Source organism: Dipodomys merriami, unplaced genomic scaffold, assembly GCF_024711535.1.
Source record: "Dipodomys merriami isolate MVZ:Mamm:240054 unplaced genomic scaffold, mDipMer1.0.p SCAF_188, whole genome shotgun sequence".
NCBI lineage: Eukaryota > Metazoa > Chordata > Mammalia > Rodentia > Heteromyidae > Dipodomys > Dipodomys merriami.
The window spans coordinates 2,183,508-2,204,944 of record NW_027203248.1 but is presented as its reverse complement, the minus strand read 5'-3'; the positions used below and the strand labels follow the sequence as shown (position 1 = coordinate 2,204,944).

The window sequence follows — 21,437 nt, the reverse complement described above, 5'->3', positions numbered from 1 at the left end:
TCATTTAAACCTAAGGCATGTGAAATTACAGATGGAGGCCAGAGCAACCTCTGATGGACAACAAGGCAGGCATACAGACTTACAAAACTAAGGCTGAACATATTTATATGCAGGTGTGGTGTATCTTAATATACCACATCTGCATGCCAATGTGTTACAGTCCAAGTATTTTGAGCAATGGAACTCAGTGAAATAAACTCACAGCTTCCTGAATTCTTAAATGTGAGTCCTCATGACTGTAGGGAGTTGGCTATGATGTGGTGGCCATGCCTACCTTTGATAAATAGGCTCAAGATCCCCAGCAGGAGGTGAGAGTGAGGAAGACCAATGTTTAACTTCAAGGTGCTGCTTCTTTCCACATCCTTGCAATGAGCAAAATAGTGATCTCCAACTAGCTGGGTAATTTACTGTCCTTATTTTTCTTGATTTTCTCTTTGCCATATTGGTGGCTGACAAATGCTGTCAGTACTTCTTACAGAAAAATCTCTCAAGCTTCTTTCTTCCATTACACAATTAATTGGAATTCTAACTACCCTTTGGATTTCCTTGATGTTCGTTTTTGCAGGTCTTTGGAAAATAGAGATGTTTGTTGTAGAAATCATGTTTAGAAAGGTGCATTATAAGTGGAGTATCTGCACCCATTGAAGTTGCCACGGTTTGATCTTTTTGAGTGCTAAGTCCTTCAAACAACGGCTAGCCCTTTCCTGGCTCACGGTTCAGCAAATATATAGTGTCCATGGCTGTCAGTCACTAAGTCGCCTTTGTGCTTTGAGGTCATTAAGTTGTTGAAAGAAATCATTTGAGTTGTGAATTTAGTGGTTAAATTCACAATGCAAGCAATAAAGAAACAGGACACATTTTTTTTCTCCCTTAGTGATTTTTCTCAAATACATTTTATTTTGACATGTCCTGGAAATCCACAATTAAATAAACAATGCTATAGTTAGACTCTAGTAATTAGTATGTAGAAGCTAAATCTAGTGTATGCTCATTCTGTATTTTTAATCATGTTTCTCAGATAAGGTGAAAGTATTTATGTGTTTATCTGAACGTCTAATTTAATATCAAGTCTAGAGGTACTTGGCTACTAAAGAGAATGTTGTCACATCAGTTTTAGACTGATATGTTTTAAAAGAACTTCCAGTGAATTTTAAATAATGTGTTATAAAGCTTGATGTATATATTTGGGTCATGGAAACCATTAAAAGTAGAACATTTCACAAACAGAATGCTCAGCAGATTAGAAAAACAGACTTAATTTTCAGGCTGAGCTGTAAAACAGTTGAAAAATGCTTCCTTCCCTCCTTCTCTTTCCCTGTTCCTCCCTCTACTCTTCTTACTCTCCCTCCTTCTTTCCTTCTCTTTGACTTATTTTTCTGAGGTTTATCGGGACTTCAGTACAAGCAAGAGACATAATGGGAAGCTATACAAAGAAGCACAGTGCTCGTGTTACTGATGCCATTTTTTATTTCTTATTAAACTATGTTTACTTCTTGTTTTTATTTTACAGCTAAGCAAATATTGATGTGTACATATTTTTTGGTTATTGATTGAACATGGTTTTTTGCATAACTTAGTTTCTTTTATTACTGTAGCTGTGGCTAAAATAAATAGCTTTCATGTTCAGATCGTTGTATCTGTTGGGATTTCCCAACAGTTGAATAACAACACATCATGATTTTTACCCATCTGTTCACTCTACCTTATTTTTGGTTCTCTCCTTCGTTGATCAATCTGTTGTTGGGAAATGTCCACTGATGGCATTCCCTGGTTGAGAGAATCTGTCATCCCTGAACACTTCAATGATTTACCTTAACACAAGGGGATTGTATAAATGGTAGATGGTACAGAATAAAACAAATTGATATCATTGCAGCTATTTGTGTGTTTGCTAATTCTAGTCATTCGACAGACATGTAGTGAATGCCTACAGTGGCATAATTCGTAAGTAGTATAAATTCATAGTAAGTTAAATCGAAGTGACAAGACAATTATTTTGTTCTGGGCATCTATTACTTCCTCGTTCTTCTTTTACAGTGGCCTCTGAGGACAATCTCTTTTTTTAAATGTTAACTATTCAGTATCTTAGTTTTGATTTGGTTCCATCCTTTTCTACCAATTTATTTACCTTCTATAGTTCCCTTTTCATCTCAGTATATTATTTTTCATTGGTTGCTTCCTCTTTGTCAATAATATACTCACTTGTACTATACTAAAATAAATGAGGTTTGGCACAGGTAGAGAGCTTGCCTTGGGAACACAAGCCCTCAGTTCAATCTTAGTGCCATCAATATAACTAAACTAAAATAAAAGGAGCCAACTAACTATTTTCTTTTGTTTGGGTTTTTTTTTTAATTGTGCTTTTTTGTCTTTTCTTTTTTGGTACTGGGGATTGAACCTAGGACATTGAACTTGCTAGGCAAGCAATTTGCCACTGAGCTACATCCCAGCCAAAACTAACTTTTTTCTTGATACTGCTATCTCCAGAGAAACCACATCTTCTTTTATCACATTTAATGCACAACAAAGGTAATCTTACTGTAACCATTTTCTTATCATCCAGTTCATCCTTAATTCCTTATGATCTGCTTTATTTTCACAAATGCCTTTTATGAAATTGTTCCCTAAAAGTAAAATAGCTTCTGAATATACAGTTCATCATTTTTTCCTCTTTTGGAGATACGTATCTTCCTATAACTATCACACAATGTAATATCATTTAAAATATTTTTGGGCTTTTTAGGCTATAATTTTCTAGTTGATCTAGCTGCCAGCATTTATTCATTCATTCCCTCATTTTATCAACATAGATGTCTTTGGTTTCTATCATGAACTGAGCTTTGATCAAGACAATGAAACTACAATTACAAACAGGATGAGCAGGGGAAAGGAAAGGAGAGCTGTACAAATGTTAATTATTGGTTACTTAAGTTATGGAGGAGTAAGAAGTTCTGGTGAATTCTTGCACAGTAGGCAAATTATAGATAAAAGTAACATACTGTTTATGTCAAGTCTGTGCTATTAACTCATGACTGTAATTCTAGCTACTGAGGAAGCTGAGGCCTACAAGATCAAAATTTGAAACCAGCCTATGCAGAAAAGTCTGTGAGACTCATCTCTACTTAAGCAGAAAAAATGCCAGACTGGAAGTATGGTTCAGGTGGTAGGAGCACCAGCTATGAGGAAGAAAGCTGAACAAGAGGGCGAGGCTTTGAGTTTAAGCCATGGCCCTGGCACACACAAAGACTTATGTACTTTATATTTCAAGCAGGTAGAGGAAAGGATTTTGAATGTTTTACCATAAATAAATTATAAATATTGGAGAAGTTAGATAGGTTTGCCATGATTTAAGCATTACACAAAGTGTAAGTCAGGCACTGGTGGCTCACGCCTGGAATCCTAGCTACTTAGGAGGCTGAGATCTGAGGATCGCAGTTCAAAGCCAGCTCGGGCAGAAAAGTCCATGAAACTCTTATCTCCAATAAACCAGAAAACCAGAGCTTGTGCTGTGCTATATCTCAAGTGGTAGAGCACTAGCCTTGAGCTGAAGAGCTGAGGGACAACGCTCAGGCGCAGAGTTCAAGCCCCATGACCGACAAAAACAAAAAAAAAAGTGTAAATGTTCCAGGATATCATACGGCACCTCATTAATATGTACATTTTTTAGTCAGTTAAACTTACTAAAGAATAAACTTCCTACATTTATGAAAGGGCGTCAGCAAAATAAAATAATAATTTTTAAAGAACAATATAGCCCAAGTCCTGACCTTTCCAGAATTTATATTTTCATAAAGAATGTAGACAATTTACAAGGAGGCAGATAAAATATTCTAATTTTTATTCCATAGTGATTGACCACAATGTAGTAATTAATCATGAAATTATGTGCTACCATAACTTCAGGGTAGTTAGTGTGTCAAACATCTTGGAATGCCTTCATTCCTTCTACAACCCTGAATTCTTACACTAAAGGTAAATGCTTCCCCAATAACAATAATTCAGCCCCGATTGGTCTCACTGTTTATAGAGGCTCTTTTCGCCATGACTGTAATTGGTTCTACTATGGTCATGTGCTGTGGTTTCAACCAATGAGAGCGAAGCAAAGCTTTCCTCTCAATGTGGGGTTTTAGTAATATGAATTATTCTATTTTACACCTCATGGTTTTCTGCTTGATTCCCTTTTCTCTTCCTTTTTGGTCTGATCCCACTATTTCTTATACTTGGTTTTTCTTTGTTTGGGTGGTTGGTTGTTATTACAATTTGTTTGGTATTTTCTGTTTCTATCACATGATTTTTGGGAGGAGGGGAATCAAAGACTATTATGAATGGTCAACATTAAAACTATGATGTATGGAAGCTGTTGCTTATGAAGTCATTTGTGAACTGTAGTTTTAGAGCTGGTTTACTGCTCTAAAGAAGTACAGATTTTCTTCCTGGGCCATATGTTTTGGAGTTTCATCTTTCAAAAAAAGAAAAGGTTCGATAGGGAGAGAGATTACTGGTTGAAATATTCTCAATTGTTAAAAAGAACTGTACTGAAATACTACATCTCTCATTTGATTTTTTTTATCTCTATCATTTAAAGACAAATTCTCTCTATCCCCCTCTCTTCCTCCCCTTCCCTTTTCTCCTCTCCCTTGACCTCTCCCCTCTCCCTTCTTTTTCTTTCTCCATTTTTTCCCAGAAGCAGCCTTTAGCTAGATCATCTACTTATTAGATAATTTCAAAACTTTATTTTATGCTTGCTTGGCTCACATATTGAATTCACTTACCAAGATTGCTGAGAGTTTATTTTTCCCCCCATAATCATATTATGAGTGCAATAATATTTCTCATCTTCCCATTGATAGTAACTCCACAAGCATTAAACATTTCTATTTCATATGCTAGCTATATTTTTCCTTTCCTCTTAAAACTACATCTCTCATTCGTTTCTCAAATATTTTGTAATACTTGCTTATTATCCTCTTATGTTCATTTGGACATAAATGAAGCCTCTGGAGTGTGGAGGCCTCTTATCCTAGGCTCAGTGAGTTTTTGGGGATATTATCCTGTAGGCCCAGTATGACATACCTCTTTGTGTAAGGTACAGGAAGGGTAGAGCCCAGCATGAAGCTGCCCTCAGTGCCTCTGTCTAGTTGATCTCAGTGGCTGCTTCAGCATTCTGTCCTGGGCTCCTTGTATGCATGATTACCCCTTAGCTCCAGCTATCCTGACCTATGTTCTCCCAAGGATACTTAGCTATCTCCTTTCTACCTTTCAGCAATATATTGAAATCTCTGATAGGCTGATGGTGCTTACTGATTTTCACAGAATTATTGATTTTAGTCATTTACAAAGTACAATACCAATAAAAAGCAGAAAATATCTTAATTGTTTGACAACAAATAGAATTATTCTAAGAAAATGTGACAATCCTAAAGAGAACATTTTTGGGGGAAGCATGAAAAGCTTGTATTCAGAGGAATAAAACTATGATTTTTAATCCATTTAATACTAAGAAAAAAAGGAATAAATTTTATATCCAATCCAAGACTTTAGAGTGGAAACAATAAATGAAACTGTAGGAAATAATTAAGATAAGAACAGAAATTAATAATGAAACTTCAAGAAACAGCTGTTATAAAAATAAAGCCGCTTATAATCTTTCATAAAGTCAACAAATCTATAGCAAGTCTAATCAAGAAGAGATTAGGAAAAAACAGACATACACAATATTAAAGATAAGGGGCTAGAACCACAGATGTTCTAAAGACTAAATTTGTTTTTATTACTTTAAATCTTTTTAAAAATTCTTTTAAGTAGTTACACAGAGAGTTTTCAATTCACCATGTCAGTTTGAGTACATCATCTGTTGATCTATGTCACCTCTTCCATCCTTCTCTACCCATTCATCTCAACCCCATCCCTCCACTCAAATTACCTGGCTCCATTTTCATGTGTAGACAGATGAATGGAGAGAGGAGGGGTGGACTAATGCAGTCATAACATTCAATGTACATATGTAAAAAAGACTATGCTTGTATTGCTATGGAGAATATTATGCCAATAAATTGAAAATATGAATTAATTAAATTATTTTTCTAGGAAAATATGACTCTAAAATGGCCCAAAGACTTAAAATACATAAAAATTAATGAAAATGCTGATGGGTGGGAAGGTTTCCTGTAAATTATTTTCTGAGAATTACCGGTGAAACTTGAGTTATTGTCAGAAGCAAGGTCTTCTGAATTTTCAAGAACCAGATTTTTCTCCTGCTGAGCTTCAAAAATTGTTTCACTGCAAGGAAAAAGATGAAAAAATTTAGAATTTTATTTGACTACCATCCTCATAGCATAACAATCTGGTAAAAGAAGTATGCACCTATGTCTACACACACACACACACACACACACACACACACACACACACACACACACACACACACACACACACACACACACACACACACACACATACACACCTCATAGATAGAACAAACTCAAAGATAAAGGTTAACATCTCAGAGTAAATTTGAGCAAGGGAATTTTTCCTTCAAATAGTAATTTGCCAAGGCAAATTAAGGTTTATTTTTAGAGCACAAAGATAACCAACTTTACATTCTAACTTGTCATATCTTATCACTAGGAGAGAATATATCATGAGAGGAAAACATTCAACTATCTCTTTAGTTACACAAAAAGTATTGATAAGCTTTTTTTTTTTTTGGGGGGGGGTCCAGTCGTGGGACCTGAACTCTGGGCCTGGGCTCTGTCCCTCAGCTCTTCAGCTCAAGGTTAGCGCTCTACCACTTGAGCCATAGCACTACTTCTGGCTTTTTTCTTTTTGTTTATGTGGTGCTGAGGAATTGAACCCAGGGCTTCAGGCATGCAAGGCAAGCGCTTTACCACTGAGCCACCTTCCCAGCCCAGTATTGGTAAGCTTTAAGAACTTCTAATAAGGAACTGCTGGCTCATGTCTATAATCTTAGGTACACAGGAAGCTGAGATTTAAAGGATCATGGTTTGAAGTCAGCCTGGGCATAAAAGTATGGGAGTCTCTACCATCAAAATAACCAGCACAAAGCTAAGATTGAAGCATGGCTTAAATGAAATAATAGAGTGTCAGATTAGCAAGCAAGCTGAACACGCTCAAAGGCCTGAGTTCAAGCTCTGTTACTGGCAAAAAACAACCCAAATAATAACAAACCCCCCTTTTTATTTTTATATTTTTTATTGTAAAGATACTGTACAGAGGGGCAATAGTTACACGTGTAAGGTAATGAGTGCATTTCCTTTTGAGTATTGTTATCCCCTCCTTTGGGTACTAGGGCAAAAAAAATTTTTTTTTAATACACATAGCCTTTCAATCCAATAGCCATAGCATCTTCTGTGGTAAAATACTGAAACTGGAAACAACATGTGTGCCTGCCACCTCTTAACCAGTCTTGTGGCAATTCCAATACATCTCCAAGTTACTTGATAGAAAACTATAAAAATATACTGCTAATATCTCATGGAACAAGATTTGGAAATTGTTTCAGTCAACTGGTAAAGATGAGAAATAAAAAGGAGCTTTTCCAATGATTGGAAATAGTTATTATTTTATTATTATAACCTATTTTTAAGTGGATGAAAGCCATTTTCCAGTACAATCCCAAGAAAATTAACTGAAACATGATTAGAAAACATGGAGTTCAATGCAAGTGTTGGTTAAAAAACAGATATAAGTATGTATAAATCAGCTCTCTCAAATTATCAGCAAAATTTTATTAGAAAATATAATGGAATTTAAAGGGCCCCATGGAAAAGCAGCTATGAAAATCACTCAGTAATTAAACTGAAGGCACAACAAAACTTTCCCAGAACCCATAAAAGTCAATTTGAGTAAAGCAGAGATGACTAGTATTTTTGACAAGGAAAGCTCAATGTTGCAATAGCCACTATCCTCATCAAATTAATTTGTGAGTTCTATGCAATTCCAATAAAAATTCAATGGAATTTGAGATCACTAAAGCCTGTCTGCCCAACCTTCAGCAAGATGGATACAACTATGCCCTCTAATGTGTCTCTGGCCTTTCAGCAACACTGAATTCAAGTTTGAAATATGGCAACTTTGAAAGATATTACTAAGGCAACTAAAGTCAATAGAAAAGGCTAGAAAATGGTATCTCCAGTACCCACTCTGCAATAATGAAAATTAAGTTCCATCCCCAGCTAAAGAGGAAGGAAAAAAGAAGGAAAACCTATGATTTTAGCTTATTGTCATCTTTGGCTGAAGAAACTTGGTCCACTGATTTTTTTCAATAGATAACAAGATATTCATAAATTATTTTATAACAAAGAATGTACAATTAAAAATCTATAACGTTGATAGTATCTGTTTTAGGTAGATGATACAGCTCTGTAAGATTCAAGGTTCATCTTAAAAGGCTAGAGTTAACAACAGCTAGTGAAAGAAGTGTTACTTTTTTTTGTGCCATTTTTTAAAACTTCTCTACAGATGAGTATTTATTTCCTTTGATTCATTTGGTCTTCTCCTAATTTTCCAAAGTTGTCTCTCTATTTCTGCTAGTCAGCACCATCTGGGTCTTCCCAGACAAAGGCATCACAGTGAGGAGCCTCAGATCCAGGACTTCTTTAAACCATCTTTCTCTGAGAAGATCTTCTGTAGTCAACATTCAAAGCCAGGAGTCCTTTATTCTGCACGGCCTAGGCCCTCCTGCTCCCACTAGCCTGCTCCTCTCAAGTTGAGAGGATATCCTCTCCTGGGAGAAGTCTGTGCTGCCAGGCAATGGCCCTTTCATGTTTACATGAAGCAGTCAGGCTGAACCATGTCAGCACACATCCCAGTGGGATTCAGACATGTTTTTAAAATGGCCCCTATCCATATCTCCAATTACTACACTTAACGCATGCCGTGGAACCTGACTTTTACTTCTAGCCTCATTTACCATAGACCACTTGGTCAATGATTACAAGTTCTGTTCTTGGCATCTCCACAAGGACATTTTATCTTGTCACTGACGTGCCCTCCCTGAGTGCAGGCAGTTGTGTAGCACAATGAAAAGCCCCACCCCCTTCTGTCTCCTTGACCGGCTTTTGTGGATGGACTTAAAATGAGGAACATCCAATTTCATGTGCATTTCTCTTCCTTTGTAGATGCACATCATTGCTTGTATTTGCATTCAGTAATGGGATTTTTTTTATTATTCTTTTTGCATGGTATCACGTTTGTTGCTGGGTCTGTCTTCCTATTTATAATGTACTTGCCTTCTGGGAAGAGCTCAACTGACCTGCATCTCTATCTTCTACATAAATCCAGTTGTCTGGAAATTGGTTGGTGTTAACAAATAGATGTTGAGTGCAACAGGACTCGACAGTACTCCTACTTAAGGCATTTTGATTCTCTTCATGTCCCAAGCTCGGTCCTTAGAACCAGAGAAGCTTACTTTGTCATTGTCAATTAGATATTGCATTTCCTTCTACAAACCTACAGAATGAACCAAGAATATGCTTACAAGACATTCTCAGGGGCTATCAGTTCATCAGACCAAATCAATTTGTTGACATTATCCTTTTTGGAACCAAAGAAAAATTATACTCTCCCTACTAAATGCCCTTTGCTAGTTATAAGACCCTAGGTGTGGTAATGGCTACATCTCCCTTCTGTGTTGTACAACAACGTTCTTGCTTGGTGGTGCCTTATCCCTGACCCTGTTTCCTGCCAGGTCTTCATCTCCTTTCCCCTTCAGTGCCTCTGTAATAAGATGATGTACATTTCCCTCTTCCCTTCCTCATTTCTTCCTCTCTTGCAGTTCTCAGCTTCATAATACAATACCTTCCTCTTTTTCATATCTCAAAATGTTTAAAAGTATATAGTTATTGGAATTTTTTCTATTTTTTTCTTGAGTCCTAGGGTTTAAACTCAGGGCCTCCCTTTTGCCTAAGCAAAACTACTAAACCACACCTTCAGTCTTTTCTAAGACTGATTATATTTAAGATAAAATCTGGCTCTCCTGCCCAGGCATGCACCTGGACCACAATCTGTCTATTTTAGACTTCCTGTGCTAACTGGGATAATAGGTATATGTCACCAAGCCCACCTTCCTGGGAAATAAAAGAAAATATAAAGGAACAAAAATGACCTTCAACTTGGCTAGCAAATCCTTCTAATGGTACAAGCAACTAATATGTACACTTGTTCAAAGACTAAAAAAATAAAAAGTATATCTAACCTTAAAGCTTCCTTTCTCTGTCAGTCAAGCCTCCAAGTTTTTCTACCCTGCAGTAATTATAGTTAATGTTTTCCTATGTATGTATGTATGTATGTATTTTGTGCTGGTACTGGGGCTTGAACTCGAGGCCTGGGCACCCTTAGCTTTTGTGCTCAAGGATGTTGCTCTACCAGACCTCCACTGCTGGCTTTTGCCCGTTAACTGCAGGTAAGTTCCTCAGGGACTTTCCTGCCTGGGCTAGATCTTGATCCTCAGATCTCAGACTTCTGAGTAGCTAGGATAATAGACATGAGCCACTCAAGACCTGGCTTTAGTATGTATTTTATTTTGATTTATCATATATTTTAATTTAATTTTAAATATATGTACCAGGAAATAAAAGTTGAAATGGATATATATATATATTTTTTCTATTTATATGGAAGGGTGCCAATAAGACTCTGAATTTATCATTTATCATATTTTAACAATCTTTCTATAGGCCCATCCTCTCCCAGAAAAAAATATATCTTATTCTTTTTTTGGGTTATTTTCATTATTATGAAATTTTATTTAGTTTTAAAAATTATCTTTATGGAGTTGTACCAAGTAGTTGTCTTATTCCTCTTAACTGTTTCATAATAATCTGTTGTGGGGGTAGTCTAACTTATTATTGTTTCTTATTGGTAGACATTGACATTGTTACTTATGATTAATAATGCAACTATTAATATCCTTATCCACATGCTAGTATTCTGCTAGATATGCTCCCTGGATATAATGTACTTTGGTCAAATTTACCTCTCTCTATTTTTTTAGCAGCCCCTTCTTTTTAAGTAATAATGTATTTTTAAATGCTATTTTCATAAATGTTTATAATATTCTTCACTAATGGTCCCCCCACAGTTCCCTTTCCTTCCCCCCAACAACTGGCTCCCATCTCAGCAGTCCCCCTGTTTATAGTCATCTCTTCCTCATCTTTCTTCTTTTCTCCCACTGCTCTTCCTTCTCTCTCTCTCTCTGTCTCTCTCTCTCTCTCTTTTCTTATTTATTGTACAGGTGATGGGCAGAGGGAGTTACCATTTCATAAGAATGGTAATGAGTATATTTGTTCTTAAACACTGTTACCCCATCCCTCATTTTCTTCTGCTTACTCCTCCCTACTCCCCTTATGTTGTAAGGTTCATAGTGTTCCTCTTCCTCCTCATATTATTCTTAGGTTTAGATTTTGTATATGAATAAACATATAAAACATGTTTGTCTTTCTGAGTTTTTCATCCAAGTTTATTTTTTTCCCTTTTATGGTTTCTGGATCTTCTCTACTACAAGTTCATAAATTTACCTCTGCATCCTTTGAAAATATCTGTCTTTTAGGTTCAAATCTTAATCCACCCTTGGCTCTAACACAACATGCTCATGATAAGCCACATTTCCATATGCATCAGGTCTCTTCCTAGATTCAGATTGTTTTCATGATACATATTATGATACATTTTCATGTTTAGGATCTGGTTATTGCTAACTTTTTTTTGTATTTTTTTTCATGGCTAAATTGCATACTTGGTAATTTTCCCTAAGTAAATTTCACGATCATTTTTCTTTTTTAAAAAAATGTTTTTATTGTGAAATACTGTACAGAAGGGTTACAGTTACATGAGCAAGGTAATGAGTATATTTCTTATCCAGTATTGTTGCCTCCTCCTTTGTTTTTCCCCTACTATCCCTTCCCTCCCACCTCCTCAACTACACCCCCACCCCTCCACCCCTGCCTAAATTTTAAAGTTTGTTTTTCGACATAGCGTCTTGTACATCTCATTGTTGCAATGGGTCCATCTGTATCCCTATTTAAACAATTTGGTTTTTTTTGCCTTCCCCTTCACAAATTATACCAACATCAAATACAGTGAAAACAGGGGTTATAGCATGGGGGAGGGAACAATTATTTTCTCAAGTCTTAAAACATTATACATTATTTTATGCTGGCCACCCAGTAGATTATGCTTGTAATCCTAGCTACTCAAGGGGTTGAGATCAGTTCAAAGCCAGTCAGGGCAGAAATGTCTATGAGACTCTCATCTCTAATAAATTACTCAGAAAAGGCTGGAAGTGGTACTGTGGCTCAAGTAGTAGAGAGCTAGCCTTGAGCAAAAAGAAGCTGAGGAACAGCACCCAGACCCTGAGTTCAAGCCCTAAGACCAGCACCAAAAACAAAACAAAACAAAAACCCAAACCCCCCAAAACTTTAAAGTGGAAACAAATGTTAGATGAGTACCAAGGAATAGTATTGTGTGGTACTAATCCTCTTATAAGAACTAATTTGATGTGTTTTTCTTTGTAAGACATAGATGAGTTTGAGCTATATTGTAATTTTCTGTTTATCTTCTACTGCTTGCTCTAACTTCTTGACATTGGCTTTTTAATCTGGTAATTTTACATTCATGGAGCTTTCCTGTTTGACTAAGCCACAATTATTTTTGCTACTTACTTATATAGGAAAATAATTTCACATCCAAATAGTACTTAAGTAAAAACTTCAAAAGTGAAATATTGCACCAGCTAAGGTTAAATGTGTAATTGATTTGGGTGTCTTCTGTACAACCGTGTTAATTGAAAACCATATTTTTAAACTTTTATTGTTCCTAGAATAAATTACTGGAGCCTAAACGACAGCAGCAAGAGGAAGAAAGAGCCAAAATCCATCAAACTGAGCACAGGAGGTATAACTGGCTAATAAAATAAGCATCCTTGGTAAAAATCAATTACTTATAAAGTTTTGCAGTATGCTAAGGAAACACTACAGTAATGATGTTGAAAAAGATTTTGGTATCTATATCACCTTTAAATCTTTGTATGTATGAAATATACATACTGTGTGTACACACCCAAATACAATACATATGCACATATATGCATTTATAATATCCTGTTTTCATGACTAGATGACACTATAAGAGCCTATATCAATACAGGGCTATTTAGTTACATTTAACTTCTCTGGAACAAAGCATCATAGAAATGTTCTGTCTGAGACCTCTGTTTTCAGAGTGCCATCAGAAGATACTCTACCATTTGTAGAATAATTGGATTAGTATACTTGGGTCTCAAAGTTCAGAAAAAAGCTTATTAATGTTAGTTTATGTGGACTAATATATTAATAGGTTAGACAGAACCAGTAAGTAATTTAATAGGGCAAATATCCCCTGTCTTATTTATAATATCAGATGTAATTACTTGACAGGACCCAGTAAATACTATGTTAACTTTAGAACAACACTAATAACCACCAAATTGTCAGTCATTATTTTACTAGGGTTTTTCTTTTTATTTATTTATTTATTTTAATTGTGAAAATACTGTACAGAGGGGTTACAATTACATGGGCAAGATAATGAGTACATTTCTTATCAAGCATTGTAGCCTCCTCCTTTGTTTCCCCTTCCCATCCCATCTTCCCTTTACCCCCCCACCCAACACTCCTCCCCCCCATGAACCCTAAGATATGTATTCAAATGTTTTTTTTTCTTTCATGCGATTGTTTCTAACACATTTATAAGATTATTTCATTGTTGCTTTGTATGTCCCTCCCCCACAGTATAACCCCTGTTTTCACTGTATTTAATGTTGGTATAATTTGTGGAGGGGAAGGGAAAAAACAAATTGTTTAAATAGGGATACAGGTGGACCCATTGCAACAATGAGACTTACAAGTCCTTATGTCAAAAACAAACTTTACTAGGGTTTTTCTGAGAGTGAGTTCATTAGAGGTATGCTTGAGTGTCTTAGGAGAAGAATTTAATATAAGGGCCTTTGTTATTTATCAAAGCAAATTCTTCTTTGACTGTGAATAGCTTCTCTCTGTCTCTGTCTCTGTCTCTGTCTCTGTCTCTGTCTCTGTCTCTGTCTCTGTCTCTGTCTCTGTCTCTGTCTCTCTCTCTCTCTCTCTCTCTCTCTCTCTCTCTCTCTCTCTCTCCTCTCTCTTTTCAGTTATAGGGCTTAAACTCTAGTCTGGAGTGCTGTCTCTAAGCTCTTCAGCTCAAAGCATATGCTCTACCACTTGAGCCACAGAGCCACTTCTGATTTTCTGGTGGTTTATAGACTGGCTTTGAACTGCAATCCTCAGATCTCAGCCTCCTGAGTAGCTAAGATTACAGGTGTGAGCCACTAGCACCTGGCTCTTCTTTTTTTATTTTAATTTTATTGTCAAGGTGATATACAGAGGGGTTACAGTTATACAAGTAAGGTAGTGAGTACATCCTAGTTGAACTTGTTACCCTCTCCCTCCATGGCTAAAGCCAATCTTTGAATTGTGATTTCATTATCAAAGAGACTAAAACATGCCAATAGAAGCTCCCAATTTCCAAGGCACCACTAACTGTGGGTGGGTGTTCAGGCTGGGCATTGTTGTGCCCAACATTAAAGAACCTGAGGCAGGAGGATCCATAGTTTTAGGCCATCAGGAGACACAGAGCAAGACCTTGTTGGAAAAGCAACAACCCAAAGTAGTCTTTAAGTGTCAAATGTAGTTTTAGGTTTTTCATTTGTTTATGGAAACATTAAGACAATGAGATAGTAGCTAGTCAATTTTGTTGGGTAACTTGGTTTGGGAACTGTTGGTATATATTTATTATAAAGTACTCAAATTATTTAGCTCTTTTTATTAGCTTTGCTTATTTTTATCTTTATATATTCATTTTGTATTCATATAACCTTGGTTGCTTGCAGTAGCCAATTATTTCTTTGAATTTTAGAAGATTAATTGGATTGGGAAGCCTTAAACATCTTAAAGATACCAATATACCATATTAATAGGTCCCTTTGCTAATAAGTTCATCTTTGATGGTAACCCATTAAAAATATGTGTTGTTTGATTAGAGCTGGAAAGGATACTCTTCTTATTATAGTAATCTTGACCCTTGATTTTTTTTCTATATCCATATTTTTGAACAATTAAACATTGGTAAGGTCGTTTATTTTCTATCCCTTATTTTCTATTTTGTTGATTTTGATTAAAAGTGGATCCAAATTTAATGCATGAGGAGGTTTTCCTAATAATAAACTCAGTTACCAGTTTTAAAATAATTGATCAAGACTTATAAACACCCATTTTATGTTCTTAATTTTTAGAAAAAGTTTACATTTGTATTTCCCTTAAACTTTCTATAGAATTTTCTTTCCATTGCCATCTAGATACTCTTCCAATAAGATCTTAATGAACAAAATACTGGTGTCTATTCTTAGAGCAAAAACACAAGCTATATAGTATGTGCATAGGGGGATATAAGCTAGGTGTTCTCCAGGGGCATAAATTCATTAGAGTTGAGAAAAGCAACATGTTCTTTCCTGTTTAGAAGTTTGCGAGCAGAACACTGACCCTTGAATTCATAATGGAAAGCTTGAGGGAGTCCTCACAAGGTTTTCAATGAGTCCTGTAATGAGCCTGGGTATGAATCTACCCCTGAGCCTGACCTAGCGTAACTCTATAAGCAAGAGAAGACAAGTAGAAACTCCAGAGAGAAGAGACAGAGCATGGGGTCGGGAGGTGAACATCAGCTAGAACCAAAACAATGGATTGAAACTTGAATCATCTCTGAATCATACTTTTGCTTGTGAATTAATACTCAGAGGGAAACCCAGAAGCACAAGTTTGACAGCAATAAAATGTATGTTCTGTCTTAAATCAGTAAGCAAAATATAAATAGGAACCTTTCCTGCCTATTGGGGTTCTTGATAGAAATTGAGAGAAACAGTCTCTTTTACAAACATCTCTGGTTGATCCATACCATGGATGGCAGGCTAGTTGTGGACAATCCTAAAGCATCAGACAAAACTCTTGTCTCTTGCCACTCTTGCCTCTCTTGGTAACTGATAGTCATTTGTGAACTGTGTCATCTTGCTTCAAGAGAAGCCTTGAAAGCAGTTGGCATTGAGCAGCATATTTTACATTCATCATCAGTGGTTTTGGTGTTATTGTTGTTGTTTTTAACAATGCAGCTGCTATCATAGCAGTGGGCAAGGCGGTAGGGTCATGTTGCCCAGAAGACAGAATCAATCCATAAGTATATTATCAGGGTACATCTGCCAAGGCTTTGTTCCAGGTACCAAGAATGTGGTTCACAAGGAAGAAAAGGTCCCTGACCACATAGGAATTAGAATCTGGGAGAAAGAAACAAGTCAATGACTAAACAATATCTGAGATGGTGCTAGGTATCCTGAGGACTGTATCACAGAATACTCTGGAGGCCATTGGAGGTGGTCAATGACTAAAGACCTCCCAGAGTATCTGACACTGCAGAACAAGGAAGAACCAGCCAGATCGAGGGGAGAGCCATGGCCCCATGTAATCTGGAGGATAAATGCTAGGGCTCTATATAACAAAGTAGACAGACTTTGAGTCAAAAGTGATTGGGCTGTAGTGGATGAGAAGAGAATGATATACATGAGATCTGAAAAGCAGTCTGGAGGGGAGGCAGTATAAGACTGGATAAATCAGCAAAATCATGGGAAGATATCAGGTAAAAAAGGCATGTAACCTTGGGAGATTGTCATGTAGAGAATGAATTACAGGGGGTGGGAGGAGACAGTAGACAGGAGCGGTGATAGTGATTAGCTCTGAAATGGCATTCTGTAGACGAAGCAGGTGAAGTCAGGATGTGTTGAATAGATAAAGGAGACAACACCTTTAGTGATTGAAAAGTTTAGAAGAGTAAAGATACTGAGGGAATGCTCCTCTTTGAGACTGACAAAAAGACCATATAAGGACAGCCACAGGCAAATAGGCAGCTGCCCAAACACTACTGGGGTATGGCTTGTGGAAGAGGGAGTTAAGAGAGAATGTGTGGGGAGTTAGGACCAGCTTTCCTCATTCTTACTTTAGCTCTGTAAGCTTCTGTAACTTGTTTTCTGGGAGATTCAGAAAAGGCAACTTACACATGGAATCCTGAAATAAGACCAGTGTATAATACTTGGAGAGAGGAAAAACCTCTATCAAAACTGAAATGGAACTGCTGAACATGGAAGTTGGTAGAGAAACTGCAAATCAATAACCCAGAGAGCAAAATGAATCCAAACACAATGAACATCTTGGCTAGCCCTGAGTCCAGCCTTTGACTGTCATCCAGCCATTATTTCTTCAAAGTTCTCAAATCTCCAAGAGCCAATAACTGGTAGCACCTACCATGACCACATTCTGCTAATCTTCTTGACTTCAAGAGCAGATAACATGACTTGGTGGTTCCCTTTGTCCTTCTTCCTATAAATGCACATCAAGTGGCTGATCTGTGCCAGGTACTTTTCTACCTCCAAAAATCTTAGAGTCTCATTTGCAAAGTTCCTAATGAATCTCTGGTATTTCTCTAGCTTCCAAGTACAAGTGCATAACTCTACACAGAAGATGAGGTCAAAATGCCACTAGAAAGGGAGCCTTCAGGTAGCCAGCTCTAGAAAAGGAATACAGTCAACTCTCCATATCTGTGAGTCTGCACTTATGGATACAACCAACTGTGAATTGAAAATATTTGGAAAAGAATATTGCACCTGTACTTAATGTGCATAGGCCTTCTTTTTCTGTCATTATACCCTAAAAATACTGTGTAATAACCCTCCCCATATCACTTCTATTGCGTTATTACAAGTAATCTACAGATAATTTAAAAGACGGCTTATACTGGAGGGTACATGTAGGATATATGCAAATATCATAACAGTTATATCAAGAATTTTAGCATATGGATTTTGGTATTCACTGGGGGGTCTCAGAACCAATTTCCTGTGAATACTGAAGGACATCTGTGTGACCATAACTATACTGGAAGCATTTATCCTAAACCTTTGAGATAGTAACTTTCAAATTAAATCAGAATTTACCTTCTGAAATTGCTGCAAAAAATGACAGAACTCTTGTTTGTTTGTTTGTTTGTTTTAAAGCTTGAGCTTCTTTCTCTTCTGATATTAACTTTTCCCATACTCTTCAAATTTTCCTTCAACTTTCTACTCTGGGGGGTTATTAGCAAGACTGGCAGTAAACTACACAGAATACATGAGGATAATGTCTTGCAACAGTAGTGCCACTGAGCTGGTTTGGCTGATTTTTTTCTGTTTTTTGTTTTTGCTGACTCTTCTGTCACCCTCAGCCTCTGGATTTCATGACCCCAAGGGGTGCAGTTACTTAGGTGACTAAGGCTCTTGCTGAACTGGTGGAAAATGGACAAACTATAGAATTAAGAATCCCTGTCCCCTTTGAATTGTGCCCAAGAATTGGCAGCCTATGCAAAGGATGGTGAATGTGAAGAAAGATTTCTTCTAAGTAGAAAGGGAGGAAGCAATCCCCACCACCAGTTCACACAGCATATTAGGGTCTCAAAAATCTCTTAGCCCTGCAGCAGGCTTTCCACTCACAGATATTCTTCATTGTTTTATAGGGTAAATAATGCTTTTCTGGACCGACTCCAAGGCACAAGTCAACCAGGTGGCCTGGGGCAGTCTGGAGGCTATTGCAATATGAATAGTGCCAACAGCTGGGTGAGTTTTTTCTTTTCTCTTGAAAAAAATACCATCTTCCCAAGTTGAAGAATAAAAACAGTGAGACTTTCTTAAAAATGTATGGGGACCTTCTCCCTAGATATTATTTTTTTCAGGGGAGGGAAATGCTGTTCAGCTGTGTAATGGGCAGTCAGCCATGGTGATTACTGTAAATTCCACACCAGCTTCTGAGAGTCTTGATTTTAGCTTTGGCCAATTGCAATATTAAAAAAAATGATGCCTGCCCTTTGTTCTCAGCATGGTTGCCTAGACTCAAAGGCCTTTTATCCACCCTGGTCCAGACCTACAACAAAAATAAATGAACATTTTTCCAAGAATTTAAAAAGCGAAATATAGTTATAAAAATAGTAAGCATTTTCTTTAGTAATATGTTCCTTTCAGTGAAACTAGCACATCAAAGAAACTAATATTTAATTTTTCACTCAAAATGTTTTTTTAGAAACCTTGCAGCAAAAAGCACTTTTTGAAAATGAAATGTCCTTACTTATTCCTCTGAATAAAACCTTGAAAATATATTGTAATATGCATTTATTATATTTTGTGTGCATGTACTGTTAAACTAGCACCAAAGTTTCAGAATGTGCAGGATTATGTGATTATAAAGATCACAATGTGGACAGAGACAAACTAATTAGTTTTGTTAGTTTAGTTGAAGCCTAAGTACATATGCATATCTACACACACATATTCTATATGTACTTCTACACATACATATGTGTGTGATAGACAGAGATCAGATAGAAATCTTTAAATTAGCAAATCCACCAAATAATCCACTATTCACTAATTTGGAAACTAAAAAAGATCCTCCTATGTTAAATAACTGCAGGACAAAAGACAGATTTTGAGTATTCTATTTGTTAGAAAGCTGATATGCATGCTTCTTGGGAATAGATCTAGTAGCTAAAATAGATCGATGGGTTGTATACAAGTATACATATTTAAGATAATTGAACAAAGGCAAATTTGCAGAGTAGGCATCTTGTATGTGTCTATTTTTCCCATAATGTGTTTTTATGTGCTTTCCCATAGCATTTAGAATAGGGCTGACATGGAAAAGAGAGAATAATCAAAACATACTATCTCTACATTGTATGAAACACTGACTTATTCATGATAATATGCAAGTCAGAGTCATGTGGAAAATGGGGCATTATGAGTTGAAGACATCATCCAAGTTCATTAGCTGTGAAACATGATTGGAATACAGATTTGGGTCGACTTGGAAGCTCATTGTTGATTGAACATTTCTCCACCACTTGAATAATTGCTCAAATTTAGAATGTACCTTAACAAAAATAGCTATAGTTGAAAGGAAGATGATGGGACATGTATACCTACCACATGGGATGTGGCTAAGAAGATGGTGATTTGATAATAGGATGCTTTGGAAACTAAATCCTCTGTGTTCAATGGCAGTTAAGCATTTGCCATGACCGGTGATAAAACCTGAGATCGGGTTCTCAGAGTGTTACAAAATACAACAATTGTCTATATTCCATGTATGCCTTGACCCTATCTTGTGGAAGACTCCAAGGATATTTCTTGACCTTCTCAACATGACAGGGGTAGAACTTATTCGTCTGTCTACCTTGCCCAAGAGCCCCTTTGAAGCCACTTTTCTTCTGCATAATGTAGCGTAGCTCTACTCAATACATTTCCATATACTCTGCTCCACCTTGTGTTCATCCGTTCCTTGCTGCTGTTGTGGGGGTTGTGTAACAACATTCATGAATTCTATTATTTGTGACCTATGTTAGCCTATCTGTAAGAGCACTGCCAATGAGATGTTATTGGTAAGCTATTCCATTGTTCAGAGAGGCTATTGTGAATCAATTACAGTATGCCAAAAATTAAACCATTTCACTCATATTTTAAATCATTAAAAATGGCCATGTTAGCCTACTGTGTATTATTTGAAGGAATTTTTTTTGGAGTGCAAAGGCATTGCATTTTATTTTGCTTCTTGTGGTAATTAATGTTTTCTTTTACTTCCAGGATATATGAGAAAGATTCACTTCCATCTAGCCGTGGACTCTGACCTTGACAAACCTCATGAAATGCTTTTCCTTACTCTGATTTTGTTCAACTTCACAGTTTTTGCCTTAACATCAACTGTCCACCCTCTCACCTGAGTAGTTAGAGATGACCAACTTTCCCTGCCATTAGTAATGCATGTCTGCAAGAGCTGATTGCTAAACTCACATTTAATCTACTACTAGCAAAAGCACACGTTGGTTTTCTAATTGGTTTGACCTCTGATGAGAAGAATAATTACAACAATGTTAGTATGACAGAAAAAGAGAAAAATCACTCGGTACTTTTAGGTTAGAGATATGGGTGCTGTCTCATGTCTCCTAAGTGACTAATTCTTGCTAATTCTCAGATCAAGTTTGGGGAAGCTTTTGAGTTTTAAAAGATTTTAATATCTATTCACTTACTAAATTTCACCTATTTCTTATAAACAGATTGCTAAATAAAGTTTGAATTGCTTTGAAATAATGGATCATTTCTATTTTTATTGAAAAGCCCTTGGGTTTTCAAGAAATCTCCTTTAATATTCTTTTTTACAGTCTATGTAGTTCAAATGTAGTCATGTAAGCACTATTAGATCTTACTTTTTTGTATCTCTAATATAATTAATGGTGACCCTTGTTTACAGAACGGGGCAATATATTTCCTGAAAGGCTTGTATTTCTGTACA

The 21,437-nt window shown here is 36.5% G+C and overlaps 1 protein-coding gene across 5 annotated transcripts in view; it reads left to right on the top strand.

Annotated features, from left to right (window-relative positions):
• Positions 1-21,223, top strand: part of Epsti1 (epithelial stromal interaction 1) — a 121,402-nt gene extending 100,179 nt beyond the window's left edge. For 4 of the 5 annotated variants that reach the window (XM_070026709.1, XM_070026708.1, XM_070026705.1 and 1 more), the window contains 3 exons: positions 12,839-12,912; positions 18,613-18,712; positions 20,732-21,223. In XM_070026709.1, coding sequence (XP_069882810.1) covers positions 12,839-12,912; positions 18,613-18,712; positions 20,732-20,740 — 183 coding nt within the window. In that variant the 3' untranslated portion in view covers positions 20,741-21,223. The remainder of the gene's footprint in view (positions 1-12,838; positions 12,913-18,612; positions 18,713-20,731) is intronic. The other variant, XM_070026706.1, reaches the window with a different exon arrangement.
• Positions 21,224-21,437: the final 214 nt, after the last annotated feature.